This window comes from Cottoperca gobio, chromosome 14, assembly GCF_900634415.1.
Source record: "Cottoperca gobio chromosome 14, fCotGob3.1, whole genome shotgun sequence".
Classification (NCBI taxonomy): domain Eukaryota; kingdom Metazoa; phylum Chordata; class Actinopteri; order Perciformes; family Bovichtidae; genus Cottoperca; species Cottoperca gobio.
This window is the reverse complement of record NC_041368.1, coordinates 13,677,237-13,692,179: the sequence shown is the minus strand read 5'-3', so window position 1 is coordinate 13,692,179 and position 14,943 is coordinate 13,677,237. Positions and strand designations below refer to the sequence as shown.

The following is a 14,943-nucleotide window of genomic DNA, read 5'->3' as shown; positions in this document are numbered from 1 at the left end:
AACTAAATCCAGGTCCAGAAAAGACAAGAAGTAGTACTTTAAAAAGTGTTTTGAAAAACTTTAAATGTCCCCAAAAAAGATCTGACAAAAAGAGCTCAGTAAAACCCCGTGCTTAAAGCTCAACAAGTGCTCACACACTGGGAGAGACATAGCGGGATCTACAGTCGAGCCCAGTTTAGTCTGGAAAGTTCAAATAGATGGTACAGTTCAAATGCCTCACAGCTAAAGGTCACAGGCACCACACAGAGAGTCAAAAGTGGAAGTAAATGTTCCTGCTCTCCCCTCCTGCCTCTCTCTCCTGTCTCACACACACACACACACACACACACACACACACACACACACACACACACACACACACACACACACACACACACACACACACACACACAACATCAAAGGACCTTAATCTTTTGCCTCTCACGTCTATCATTCTTAATTCCATTTTGGTCTCACGCTCCGAGGTGCAGCAGCAGTTCAACAGCAGGAAGTGGAACATTGTGCTTCAGGCCTTACTTTCAAAACTTCTAGTATTTTGCGTACTGCTGGCAGGTGTTCTTTTTCTCTGTGTGCGTGCGTGCGTGCGTGTGTGCGTGTGTGTGTGTTTACAGATGTAATAAAGTGGTCAAAACGCATATGGATGTTTGGATTATATAAATGATGGATTACTAGAGTAAATCTGCACATTAATATTGGCGGCTGCTTAAATAGAGAATATGCTAACAAGCACGAGTGCATGTCTCTGTTATTATGTGTGTATTTATGCATAGAGTTTATGGGATGCACTTGTTGCAGTAATGTAAAGAGTCTCATTAAATACGATGTATGTTGCTAAGAATTCATTTGTAATCTTTGGCCAGAATGGTACAACAGAATCTCATTTTATTGAGTCATGATATTGATATTTGCGAGGCAATTTATTCATAAAAGTACTCTACAAATGAAGCTATTATCTGGAGGCAAAGGAGCGGTGAATTCAATACTGGTAATCAAGTCGCATTTGTCTTCGACATCAAACCAAAGCAGGAATAGAAACAATCAAATTGTATAGCTGCATGTGGCAGTTGGTGGTTTACAAGTTCTCAAGTGGAAGCTGTGTTTTCCAGCTTATTACTGTTCTGCTACACACTGTTGTTTGACATTTTGAATGCACAGATTTACACCTAGATGCTGGAGGGAAGTGTCACTTTGAGCAATTGATCGCTACAGTGCCACAACTTTTATTAGTTATTTTAATTTAGTTTGAAATGATGGTTTAAAATGTGTTTATGTAATGTTAAAATGTAGGAGGATATTTGGCATTTTTTCCTTAAAAATCACTTAAACAATTAATGTTTTATCAAAATTCTTGCCGATTGTGCTCATTAATAAATCGACTAATCATTTCAGCCCACACAAGTCAACACACTTGGTCAATACTCACAATGCAATTAGAGCACTGCTCATTCATTCACGTCTTCTACAATGGTTTTATCCAAACATGCAGAATCCAGCGATAAAAAAACATTATTAAATCAAAGTCTAGACTTGTATGAAACAGATATGGCAAGCTCTCCAAAAATGAAAACCTCCACATTTATGCCACAAAATACATTCTGTTGTGGAAACCCAAGGGAGTCCTCTGTCCCCTGTTCCACACTCCACACTAGCTGACGTGCCTCCCCCACATCAGCGCGCAGTTAGTATTAATTTCCAACCAATGTGAGAGAGAAAAGACGGATGAAAAAAGTATGAGTATAAAAGGGGGGACCGAGGGAAAGGAGTGATGACATAACAGGGGGGCCTGGCGTGCGTGAGAATGGAGGTGCTTACGTCAACTGTAACTGGGAGAGGAAGAGCAAGCATTCCCTATGTAGGTCACATTAAAAACACATGCAGCTACCACAAAATTCAGCCAACTAACCAAGCAGCCTGCCAAGCAGTATTGAAATCTCAACTGCACGAACACCTCGAGTTCTCCACGGCTGTGGAAATGAAAACTATCCATACTATACTGTTATATCTGATCATGCTGAGCGGATCTGCAGCAAAGATCTAGTTCAGCGCATGTTAAATTACTGATGAGTCTGGGGAATTATGTTATTTTTACATACATTTAAGACAGAAAAGTGGTTGCAATGTAAATTGTGAAAAGTATTATATTATATTTAGTCATCCTGCCTTCTTGTCTGTAATATCACTCCTACTTCACACCATGTCATCACCTTTTACTCTTAAGAATCATCCCAGAGAAAATGAAGCAATTAGTGATAACGCCATAATGTTCTACACCTCTGGTCGTAATGATAATGACTTTAATTAACTAACATTACTGCCCCTATTTGGGTCCATCATGTGTTACACATGCACAAACAAATTTAATGATTGCATAGAACCTTTGTCTAATCATTATACCCAGCTATTAACAACTAGACAATTGTACTGGCAACGCCTATTGTCAGACACATCCCTTGTATTGTGTCCTCTTGTGTTATACAAAATGTGCTCTGCAAAACCTCAGCTCTACAGTTGTTATTGACCTGGAGCTTGAGTATGAAAATATGAAGAATTAATTGTAATAGGGGTGGAGCACAGGAAGAGAAAGCAAACGGTAACATAATGAGTGTGGGAGGGGGCTGTTTATGCAAACTATTATTCATGAAGGGGATACAAAGAAGAAGGCAATGAAGGCAGTATGGTGATGTTAAGTGTGAACTCATGATGTAATGATAAAGTAGGTGTTTGTGAAAGTGCCATTGAGATTAACAAATATACACCAGCACACTATGGAAGAACTGGTGTCAACAGATTTGGGTACTCACGGTGAGCCGTCCTGCAGGGGTCATTCTGTGTGCTTTCAGCAGAGTGGGCCGAGGAGACAGAGGACACGCTGGAGCTCCTGACGAAGCCGAAGGCTGCCAGGCGGCCCGCGGGGAGACGGCTGGAGCAAAAGCCTGGGGGGCGCAGGCCGGTATGGCTCACTTTGGGTAGCAGAGACCTGGAGGCCGCGACCTGGGGCTGGTCTGCTGCTGATGCTGGAGCAGGAGGAGGAGCATGATGGGTGAAAACCTGGTCATCTGTTAGAAAAGAAGAATAAAGAATAATGTTGTCTTATCCATTATAAGACAACATTTTGAGAAAGGAGGTAGCACCTATACTGTTACCGAGCAGGTCGTTAGCTGAACTGATATTACAGTAGCAGCCAGACAGCATGCAAACAAGTGGCAAATAATCATTCCCTGCATTTCGACTTATCTGATAATAAGCTTCATTTATGCTCATTTTGTTTGAGCTGCAGCATGTGGTGCTGAACGGACAGCGCTACAAAAAAAGGAAGTCAAATGGTGTGTGTGTGTGTGTGTGTGTGTGTGTGTGTGTGTGTGTGTGCGTGTGTGTGTGTGTGTGTGTGTCTGTGTGTGTGTGTGTGTGTTTGAGTTTGAGTGACTACTGTAAACTCATTAACACTCACATACCAACAAAATGCAGGAGATTTAAAATAGCCATGATGTTTATTTCCTCTGCGATTAATTCATCATCCTGTGTTGACTAAGCTCTCAGTGGGCGACAGGAAGTTTTCTGTGTTATGTCTCCGACTGCTACAGCGTGCAAATATAATAACAATATACACAACAACCTGCTAACGGCTGCTTTTGGTTCTGGCCGTGCTCACGGACTGGGCTGTCGGCCAGCACTTTCTCTGATTCCAACACTGTTATGACGTTCTATATGACACCAATAATTTAGGACAGAAGATGATATGTCTTTCCATTGCATACATTGTGTTTACCCATGTTTGTAGTTCATTACATTATCAGTAATTCCTCATTAGTATAAGGTATTACAGTGATTCTAACTGCCTAAAGGCTGTGGCGCTACCATTCAGACTTTACACCACAAAGAAAAATGGAACGTTGATTAAAAGAGAGAGGAAAATGAAGAGAGAAAACGTCTTTACAGAGGAAGAGAAAGAAAAGGGAATCAAAGAGAGAAAGGCAGGATAAAAAAAGTAATCATAGCTCCATAGTGGCAGCTATTGTCAGTGAGCAATGGGGAGAAATCCTCCCTCTCAGTAATCTATGATTTCCAAAAGCAAAACAGATGAAATGTGCAGGCACAGACAACCAACAGACAACCACACATTTACACACAGTGGGCAGTGGGGAAATCCTCAGGCCTTGGATAGAAGTCCCATCTTGGCTACCCCAGCCTGCCGAAAAGGTTTAGATCCGGGCAAAAGAGAACCATTATCCCCTGCTGGCTGCAGAGATAAGGTAGGCTGCCCTCCTTTCCTCAACTATTTGGCACAGCTGTGTGCTCCAGTACATGCTACAGAGTACCCACTGCATAAATGCAAGAACGAAGGAACTCTGAGAGGGAGAATACAAGCTGTGTTGGTAGAGAAAGACAAAGTGGGACAGTAAGAGGGAGAAAAGCCTCCAATGTAACTCCCCTCAAGCATCATCAGTTCCGCAGTTCCCACTTATCACCTCCTTCCTCCTTCCTTAATATCTGCCTGTTTGCCACGTGGACTGTTTATTAGATTACAGCTCGCTCCTCCTGAGTGAGAAGGTCAGGATCATTAAAGATAAATGTCCTCATTTCCCTCCCGCCCCCCATCACTCCCATTCATCCCCTCAGAGAGACGAGAGAGAGAAGTGAGCCCGACAAACATCTTCAGCCTAGATATCACAGGCCTAAGCCGCTGCTAAATGAAGATACACATTATTCATAACAATCTAAAAAGAAATAGGAATGGAAGATGGAATTATTGATATGACTTTGACTGTCCTTCTCTCTTTCTGTATTTCAATGTATGCTATTCTTTTGGCCACCATATGACTTTTTTTGGAGTCTCTTTCATAAGCCTTTCTCTTACATTTGTCACTTTCTTATTCCACAAATTGCACCTGCAAAATATACTCTGATAAAGCGGCTCTCATGAAGGACAAAAATAGGACCAGATTTCATGAAAGTGTGAATTTGAAGATGTAATATGAATCATGAAACGCTTGTTTTCCTGGGCTTGCAGTTTTCTCTCTTCATCTATTCCAGAGATTTGAATAAAACCACTTTACTTTCCCCTTAGGGTCTCACCTGAGATAACTCCTGAGAAATGAAAACACCTTCATTCATTGGCTATCACCGATAGAAAGACCATCCTAAGTTCAGACGATTATGTAAATGTATCTTACAAAAGTCAATATGACAGGCATCTGGGATAAGCACTATAATGACCAACCGCTATTAATTACAGTCCAAAATTAGTTGCGTCAACCTGCATGGATTTCCTCCTCAAAGCGTTAAATTGTATGTTATTAAATGTGATACCTGAGTGCATTTCAATCTCTGCAGAGCTACTCGAGCAAAGCTTTCGCTGCTGTGACGATGGGAGGATAGGCGCCTCAATATGCAGAAGTTACACTACATCACACACCATAACGTCCTGTAAGTGGATGATCCTCATTATCATAACAATTTTAAAACCTACACAGTAATTATGTGAGTAGGTAGAATACTTTGACTTTTATACACAGTATAATTACTATAATATGTGTACGCGTTTCACATTGATGAAGGGAACAAAGGAACAGTGAAGTGCCCATTGTGAAGGTTTACGGCTAATATTTCTCCATGGATGGATGAAAAAAAAACAATAATATCAACAGAAATCCCCTCATAACATAACCTATAAACACAAGGGCAAACAGATGCTACATACACGGTATATATTTGAGCTGGTGTTTATCCATGCAGTGTGTGTGGAGATGCGGGATGATTCCAGCAGGAAAATGTTACCTAAACGTTAATTGCATTGCACTTCAAAGCCGTTAGTCTCCAGAGGGCCAAGCAGCACTGAGACATATGTATTAATAGGGATTATGATAAGGAAGCCTAGCACATCATTACTCTATGCTAAATAATTCTGCATGTGCAGTTTTGAGTTTTGCATGTTTGTGAGTGTACGCATGCACACGCATTTAGCTGTGTATTTTTGATGCTATCCGACAGCCGAGCTGTAATGTAAATCTGACTTCAGCAGTCAGAGGTGGTATCTGAATTAGAAATGTGCTGTGTGTGGAGAGAAAGTGTGAGCAAGCTTTAATTCATTTATTTTGTTTTGCAGGTGGCAGCCTTCTGGAGCACAAAGAGTCGCCTCAGAGTATTTCCTTCTTAAAACCCTCCAATCACATCAGCCAAGAGGAATCTCAGAAAATGCATTTTAATGAGCTGCCTTCATCTTAGGCCAATATGGGGGGGGGGGGCAGTCCCAACACAGCTCATGCTGCAAAGGAGAAGAAATATAAGGTAGCTCTCCAGTGTGTAACATTTCAGGTTTCTGAAACTAACACATACTGTAGCTCAAAAGAGGCCATCTCCGTCTGGTATTCTTTCTGTGAGGAAATCTGATTTGAAAACCTTAATGTTGGGAAATCTCTTACCTGTGTTATCTTGGCTTCTCTGACTGGTCGCTGGGCTGACAGGTTGGACTGGCTGGCTGAAGACCAGTGTTGACCTCTGACATTGACCAGGTCCTCTGCCCTTGGCTGAACCCGTAGTCGTCCTGGCGACAGCTCCTAGGCCCAGACGCAAACCTCTGCCTGTGCGCAGGAGGCTTCCGCTGCCTCCGGCCTGAGCAGCCGTCCTTGACTGCAGCGCGTCCTCACCGGCACTCCCTTTAAAACTGGCAGACCGTCCCATCTAGATATCAAAATAATGAAATTAGCTTAATCTAAATTCTGTGAAAGATTTATACTGTACCTTGGGCCCCCAAACTGAAATGAAATATTAAGAGTGTCAGGCAAAGGGTTAAAGTTAATTGGAGAATATATTTTTTTAATAGATGCATGTGTTTGCTATTACTGTAAAAACACCTTTTACAGATATAAATACTGTGTATCATAAAAAGTCCATGAACAGCATTTGGGATTTCCTGCTGGCGTTTGCTTACATGCTTATGTGTTTACCAGCAAAGTCTGGCTGCCATGTTAGATATTGTATTTTTCGATGCAACCTGTAGTCTAAGCCAACACCATAATAATATATATCATCTATCATTGTATCCATATAGTCTTTTTGTCAACAAACATTCTGAATGAAAAAAACAAATGATTACAGTGAACTATGATGAAATCTTACCCTGTGCAGTAGATATCCACTGATAACTAGAATTCCTCCATCTTGGAGTTTGTCTACAGTTATGCTGTCAGTAGAAGTAATAAACAGTCTATGACATGCAGGGAAACTAAGATCCAGAAACATGAACTGTTTAACATTACCAGCTTAATTCAAGAGCAAGTGTTCTCTCTTAACGGCTTGTGTGCGGGAAAAAATGCTAACGAGCATACAGTGACATATAAGACGTCGAGAATTCTCTTGTCCCTGTGGTCTTTGTACTTCAAAATGCATTAACTATTTATTTCCGTGAGTTGGTGTTTGACGCTGTATGAATATTAATACCTAATGAAGCTATTTAATCAGAATCAATAAGAGATGATTTTGAAGCGATAATGAGCGGCTCTTGAGAGAGTGGGAATAAAATGCATAAGATCTGTGATCAATTATACATGGGTTACTGTGGGATAGAAATGATGGGTATCTGGGAATCAACAACTTTAACAGAAGATGTTTGTATGTGTATATTATAATGTATATCATAAAGTAATTCTCTCCTGCTAATTGAACCATTGTAATTAAATCGTGTTCTTCCTTCACTGTTTGTATGCATGTGTTGTGATAGTGGATTGTGCTGAATGAGAATGAGCACAATCCCAAACTACAATAAAAATCCAAAACGCTTCCTTCTCCTAAGAAACACTTATAATAAAAACCTTGAAATCAGATACTTAAAGTAAAGACATGCATAATACTTACCTCTGATGGCGCCCCATAGAAGGTGTCTGCTTTGCTTCCCAGTTTCGGTTGTGCCGTGTAGCTGTGTGTGTGTGCAGGGGGGACGGTGTGTGTGTGTCCAGGGGGCCTGATACTCCGGCTCAGCATTTCTGATGGGAAGGTGGTTGTCTGCATCTCTTGGCGATACTTGTCATAAAGCAGATTGGAGGCACTGAGCACTGGGGCTCCTCTGGTTTCTGCATTGGGCTTGGAGGGGTCTTTAGGGGTGTCTTTGCAGGAAGTGGCTGTTTGGCCATGTGGGTATGCTGACAGCCTGGATGGTAGGGAGGATACCTGATAAGGTCCATCAACAGCCTGGGGCTTAAACTGAGGATTCTTTCGGACGTAGGTAATGATTTTGGGCCGAACTCCTTTAGGTTTGAGTTTAGGTGATGGGGAGCTCTCTTTAGGGTTAGGGTTAAAGCTCTGCTGGTTGTTAAGAGGCGCTTTGGGGATTCCACTTGTGCTTATATTGGTTTTGACTGGTGCTCTCATGCAACTGTTGCCATAGCCCTGAGCTAATGTCGTTACAGCAGGGTTGCATCCTGACGGGATGTGTCTAACCACTCCAGGGACATTCCTGGAAACGAGGTACATGGAGGGTTGCCTGCGTGGTGAACCCTGGGGTGTCCTGAGAGGGGAGTGGGGAGGGGTAGATGACCTTGAATCAATTCCTGTCCTGTTGGGACTGGAGCAATTCCTTCTGTATGTGAGCTGAGTCTGGGGTCTCTTCTCTAAATTGGAAGGATTGGAAGGACTTGAATTACGCCATGCTGTTGGAGCCAGCTGTGTTTCTACAGATGGAGCTTCCCTCTGTGCTGCCTGGTTGGGCAGCCTGGGCTGATAGACTCCAGGTGTGTTATACAGGACGGAGAAATCGGAGGGTTCACGTAAAGACGATTTCGTAAACTTTCTGTTTGACCCATAACTGTGTGAATCTGGGAGGAGGTTGGGGGAAGAAGGTTGCCCTGTCTCAGTTTGATGAGCATTGGGCTCTACTAAGCTCCTCGCCCTTCCCACTTCTGTCTGGCAGAGGGGTCTTACGAGCTGTTGCCGTCGTGGAGGCAGCACCCTCTCGTCAAATCCCGCCTTCCTCCTTTGACCCAGCCCCCCATCATAGGACAATCCATTTCTATGATGACCTATTTCCTCCTGTCTCTGATCCTGCCTGAAAAATTGAGGAAGGTCATGTCTCTCTTGAAAATGCGATGGTGGAGAGTTCTGGTTGGCATCCACAGGGGCTGCCCTTCTTCTGGTCTGTGCTGAGGTAGAGTAGTTTGTATTGGGAAATGGGTTGGTCGAGACAAGTAACTGCGCCTCTCCTCTACTATCCAGCACATCTGAAAGGCTCCCGCTGAGGGAAACAGCTGACAGACTGGAGACAAACACATTTGTCTCAGACTTGGATTCCTTCAGACCCCCCTTCCGTCTCTCCCTGTCTCTACCTGACCTGCTGTCCCTTTTATCTATTGAGCCTGTCACACATGTGTCTAGGTCTTCAGTGCTATGACAGGCAATCCTTTTTTGCACCTCTGTGCCCCTCTGTATTCTGCTCACCACTTTGTTGTTGTCGTTGTCATTTCTCGTCGCGCCGGTCGAAGCAGAGCTGGCAGTTGAGCTTGAGGATATGGACATGGGACCCTCATCTTTTCCATCCCTCAAACTTCCTCCATCGTCATCCTCCTCCTGATCCCTGTTTCCCAAGAATGTATGTATCTCCTGACACTCCAAAAGCTCGAACTTTCTGAACTCAGGCTCCAAGCATCGCTGCTCAGAGCCCCAGATCACTAACTTGTTGGGGGATTCACTCTGCGAGACCAAAGGAGGGATGGAGCTTGTGCTGTAACCTGTGTCCTGTATCAATCCTCTTCCTTCTTGATCACCAATCGAAGATTGAGGAAACTGGATCTGGGTTTTGTTTCCAATCTTTTCTCCCCTTTCAACATTGACCCTCAGTCCCTGAAAACCAGTTGGGATGCTCATGTCGGAATGAATTATTTTGGCACGCTCAAAGACACCTGCAGGGTGCTGAGGCCATCTATGGAGTTAAGAGTGTTTCTTCCCTCCCTGTCGCTCCTATTCAGGATCTGCGTGATGATGGCCCTTCAGGTGATTATTCCAAGGATGAAATGTCATCTCATGGAACCTTTTTCACTTCTCGCCACTTATCTTGCATTTACTGTGAGCTAACAAAGCTGTCTTCGATGGCTCTTTGGCGGAATGGAGGTCTGTTCAATCTGAAATAAAAGACGAGAAAGGAAACTGTAAGAAAGGGAAACAATTATGTCTGGAATGCAGCCACTTTTGAAGAACCCATTCAGTTATTTCCCCCACAGAGCGACTTATGGTGTTTTATTCTTAATACGGTCTGGGTAACAGCAATTTCTGAAAGCAGCTTTGCAGAGCCCACAATATTGTGCTCTTTACTGGCTGCCCATGGGGCAAAAAGACAATGGATGCACAGCAGGAAGTCTCTTACTTTTTTTTAAGGCATTTCTTCTGCAAGTCTGGATATAGTAATATTATGTGTATATCTTATGTTCATGGTGTAACCAACAAGCGTAGTACAGCATTAACAGTAGGAATTAAATTGTGATGGATTTTCACTGTAGGGCTGGAACAAAATAGATAAAGTGAAGAGAGAAGTGGCAGATAGCTGAGGCTACAGACTGTTTGTATGTGAGTGAATGAATCACCCTGGTGTTGTCTGATGAAGACAGACGAGGAGGAAGCGAGGGAAAGGTGCAAAGTGTTTTATAATGAGCTTTTTTACTCCAGAGACAAAATAGAAGGCAGAATGAGGATAGGGTGAGAACATCTGCAATAATATATGTTCCAATGCTTTTTTATAGAATACAACACAAGTAAACGGTGTTTCTCATATTGCTCAAGTGCATGCATGTTCCCAGCATGGAAAACATGCACGAGTCACGGGCTTGGAGTAAAAACACCAGCTCAGGAGGGATAAATCCATACTGTAGGTTTGATCACTACAGGGAGGGTTAACACTCTTCTCTCAACATGTCCTCTCTAACATGCCATATGGATGATTTAGCCAATGCCAGGATTCAATTGTACACCGCAACAGCACATCCCGCTTCATTTCAAGGCAACATTCTGCAGGATGTACAGAGATTTTAATGGTCATCTGAAGAGACATAATTTCGAAGTAACCATGGTGCCATTGAAATATGTACAGTCAATAGATGAGCAGATGGCAGTAAAGGCAAAGAGCTTTTGTCATGTCAAGTCAAGGCTGCACGGTCACAGGGTGGTTTAATCACAGCAGTGTTTAAAAAAATTAATAAAACAATAAACAACCACACATCAACACACCCAATAAATGTTGAGTGACTATAGTGACTCCGACAACATGGAATAACTGTTATGTGTTTGCTCTCAGAGGAATGACTGTGTGTCTCTTTCAATCTCTCCATAATTATGCAAGAGCTTCAAGAGGAACTTTACTTCTGCCTTGAAACGCAGAATATTAATGGACTCAGTATCATTTTCCCCGCAAGGAAATTATCTTTTCTTTACTTGTTTGTAAAACAGACTATTTACTATAGCATTCTCAGAACTCAAATAGACTTAAATTGCAATAATGTTCTATCAAAATGTATATATTATAGTATATTTAGACCAAGATGGTCATTAGGTAGACAAACATGCGTCTTCAAATCATCACTCTGAATATTTGAGTAGTTTCAAGTTCAAATAGAAATCCCACCCTCTAATTATCTGTGCAGTGGGTGAGTCCGCACTCACTTGCAGGTGCTTTCTCCACGTGTCCTGTGGCAGCGATATTAGTGAACTGTGGGAACTGCTATGAAGGCAGCTCTCAGTGCCTGTGGCGCATCTGATGATGCTCAAATCGAGTGCAGAGCTACAATTTATCCAAATGCACTGGGAGGGGAAACATTCAAGGATATGATTTGTATCCCTGAAGGTCATCTTAGAAGTGATTTGGAGATTTTCCTGAAAAGTCAGTTAAAAGAAGCTGCCTCAGGTAAAATAAGGTGTTTTTTTACTCAAGGATTTCTATTCTGAAACCTTTATGATATATTCTATAAAATGATCAGATGTTGATGTCAAATATTGGTAAAGAAAAAAGAAGCATTTCCTTATTTTTTCAGGCAGAGTTTGTAGAGGGGAAAGTGTGGTAGACAAATCGACAAACAACATGTATTACAATCCACACGCTGTCGTCTGTACTCTCTGTGAACACTGCTAATATTTACCCTTAGCTGGTGCACACAATCAAATAATTAGCTAATTATAAAACGCACAATTGGAAGAGGCGGGGAATGGGAGGGATGGGAGAGGGAGAGAGACAGAGAGTTGTGTTAGAGAGTGAGAGAATTCTCTGAGAGGACATGGTGGCAGATCAATTACAGCACTGATGTAGTACTGAGGTTGTGCTGATGACAGCAGTCTTGGGAGGCTGAGCGGTAAGCTCGGTCACAGTGGCTGAACCACAATAAGATGCGCTTCACCTCGCAGCTGAGGCAGACAAAACCAATCTGAACATAAACCCAAAACCCTAAACATATTCAACAGAGAACTACATAACCTGTCTGACTATGTGAATACAATGACCCGTTGTGATGATAAGAAGTATACAATATCACATGTTCCTTTTGGATGGTTCAAGAGCCATTTGTTTGAGGACGAAAAAACATGACAGGTTTTCCCTGCTGTCGCACTTACTTAGATGTGAAAAGTAAAAAGGACCACATGGGAGTGAGTGGATGAAGCAGGACAGCTGTTGGTGAGGGGTTTATGACTGGAATATGAATTATGCAATTACAAGTGTAACAAATGTGGACATCTTTGATCATCAAGCCGTTTCTATTTTAGCAGAGGAAACAGTACAACAAATAGAGTAAGTACTCGGGGACCATTTTTGCATGTATGAGTTGTGAATGCACTGTTGCCAACAGCACTTCCAAGCAAATACGGCAGCTATTCTATTTCTTAACCAGTTATACACAATGAATAAATAAGAGAAATATCCCTGATGTTGATGTCGTAACTTCTTTCAGAATTAAAATGACTAAAAGTGCTGCTGATTTTGACTTTGTGATGGAATTCACAGCATACCAGAGAGGACAAGACTGATAATATTCCTGGATATATGCATGCTGAGTTGCCGTAACTACTTGGTCCTGAACTCCTTTGGGGAAACAGCAGGGAGAAAGAAAATTCTGCTTCTGTTGTCATGGCAATACCATATCCCTGGGAATTGGAGAATACACATCCTGACCCCTGCGTCTTCCATCAGGGGAAAAGGTCAGCGTTAGAAAGAGACGGGACCTGAAGGTCAGCTATATGCTTTTACAATCACAGCTCATGCATACATTCTGCTGTGCAACGCTTTCAATTTTGAACTCATATGCAGCCACGAGAACAAATGATCACACAAAATACACACAGTAGAACAGACGAGTAAAAGCCAGGGATTCTTTCCCCCACCTGGTACATACTACTCATCTAGGAGCAATCGTATCCCTGAGTGGTTCGATAGACGGATCGCTGAAGTGATGAGCGCACGGGGCAGGATAAGACCATATCTCAGCAGTGATCAAATTCAGTGAAGGACAGGAATGTGTGGTTTTCACCGGGCTCCTTACCTATTAAGTGCTGCATTTAACCACAGAAATCCCCTCTCAGAATCTTGAAAATGACGAGGTGAGAATGCGACATGATGAGGGACTCACTGGAAATAGAGGGTAAAATCAAATCTAGAGTGGAGTAGAATTAGAAAAGAGAAAAGCCTTCCTCATCCTCCTTTCCTTTTCTTCTCTGAGTGTGAGCATGTCTGTGTGGGTGAAAAATGAGACGCAGACATGAGGTGGGAGAGATGAGACATGCAGATGGATACAGAAAGGAAGAGAGTTGACGCCGGGGAGCCACTGCTTTCTAATTAGGCTGATGGAAGGGAATACATCATCTGAACCTCCATAGTACGAGCTATAGAGCCCAGTTTCTGAAGTGACTTGCTGATATGAGCACAAGAGAGCAGAGGGAAGTAATTATTGAAATACTTTTACCATATATAATACCAATGAGCGCTAAATTGCTCTCATTGGTTACATATATTTCTATTTCATGATTTTTTATTCTGCAAATAGCAGTAAACCCAGAATCTATATTATCCTTTTTTCTCTCTTAGGGACTGTATGAAAATGATTGGAAGAGGAGAGGGGGGGGGGGGGGGGGCGGAGAGCAGGGGAGGCTCTCAACTTTTTCTTATTCCAAAATATTTAAATTCTTACACTACAGAGATTTTCTTTTCTTTTGGTATTTTAACGCCGGGCTTTTTGAAATAGCTTCCTGGAGTCATGTATCATTTAATTGATCTGAGGGACCATCTGATCTCATACATCATCACGTATGGCATCGTCTGATCTAATGCGTGTATGTTTTTGGAATCAGCGAAATGAGCGACGAAGAAATAAAATAAAATATTTATAATGATGAGGAGAATCTTGCTTTTTACAAAATGAAATATAAGATTCAACTCTCCTCCCCCCTTCAATTTTCATGATGGAGAATCAAAATCACAATTTTATTTAAGAGGAAAGAAATGCACAATTTTGCAGAACTTGCATCAGAATGTCATATTTCTATGTGTGCAGCAACAACTCTTTTCATGTCAGTGAGTTGGTTTGTGATTTCCAAAAACATGTGTACACATGTGACAAAATAAAGACTGTATGTACATATGAGTGCATTGTTCCTCGCTGGGACACCTGCAGAGACACACACATCAACACGTACACACACACACACACACACACACACTCAGCGTCTTTGTTGTCGGTCCAGCAGCACATGTGGCTATTACAGGAGCCATTTGTCTTTGGCACTTTGCTTTATTCCTCTCCTCCCCCACTGGAGAGCAGACAGGTTTTATAGCTCCCTGGTCCCACGGGAACCCCAATGACACACACACACACACACACACACACACACACACACGCACACACACCTCCTGTGCCATCTCTCTTTCATCCACATATACACACACACATACATCTGTGAATTCCAGCACACTGAAATAGAAAAGAG

The 14,943-nt window shown here is 42.3% G+C and overlaps 1 protein-coding gene across 2 annotated transcripts in view; it reads right to left on the bottom strand.

The window, feature by feature from the left end:
- Positions 1–14,943, bottom strand: part of mtus2a (microtubule associated tumor suppressor candidate 2a) — a 42,376-nt gene that overhangs the window by 21,876 nt on the left and 5,557 nt on the right. For both annotated transcript variants that reach the window (XM_029448204.1, XM_029448205.1), the window contains exons 2-4: positions 7,852–10,106; positions 6,420–6,678; positions 2,802–3,056 (exon numbers count right to left, since the gene is read on the bottom strand). In XM_029448204.1, the coding sequence (XP_029304064.1) occupies positions 2,802–3,056; positions 6,420–6,678; positions 7,852–9,852 (2,515 nt within the window). In that variant the 5' untranslated portion in view covers positions 9,853–10,106. The remainder of the gene's footprint in view (positions 1–2,801; positions 3,057–6,419; positions 6,679–7,851; positions 10,107–14,943) is intronic.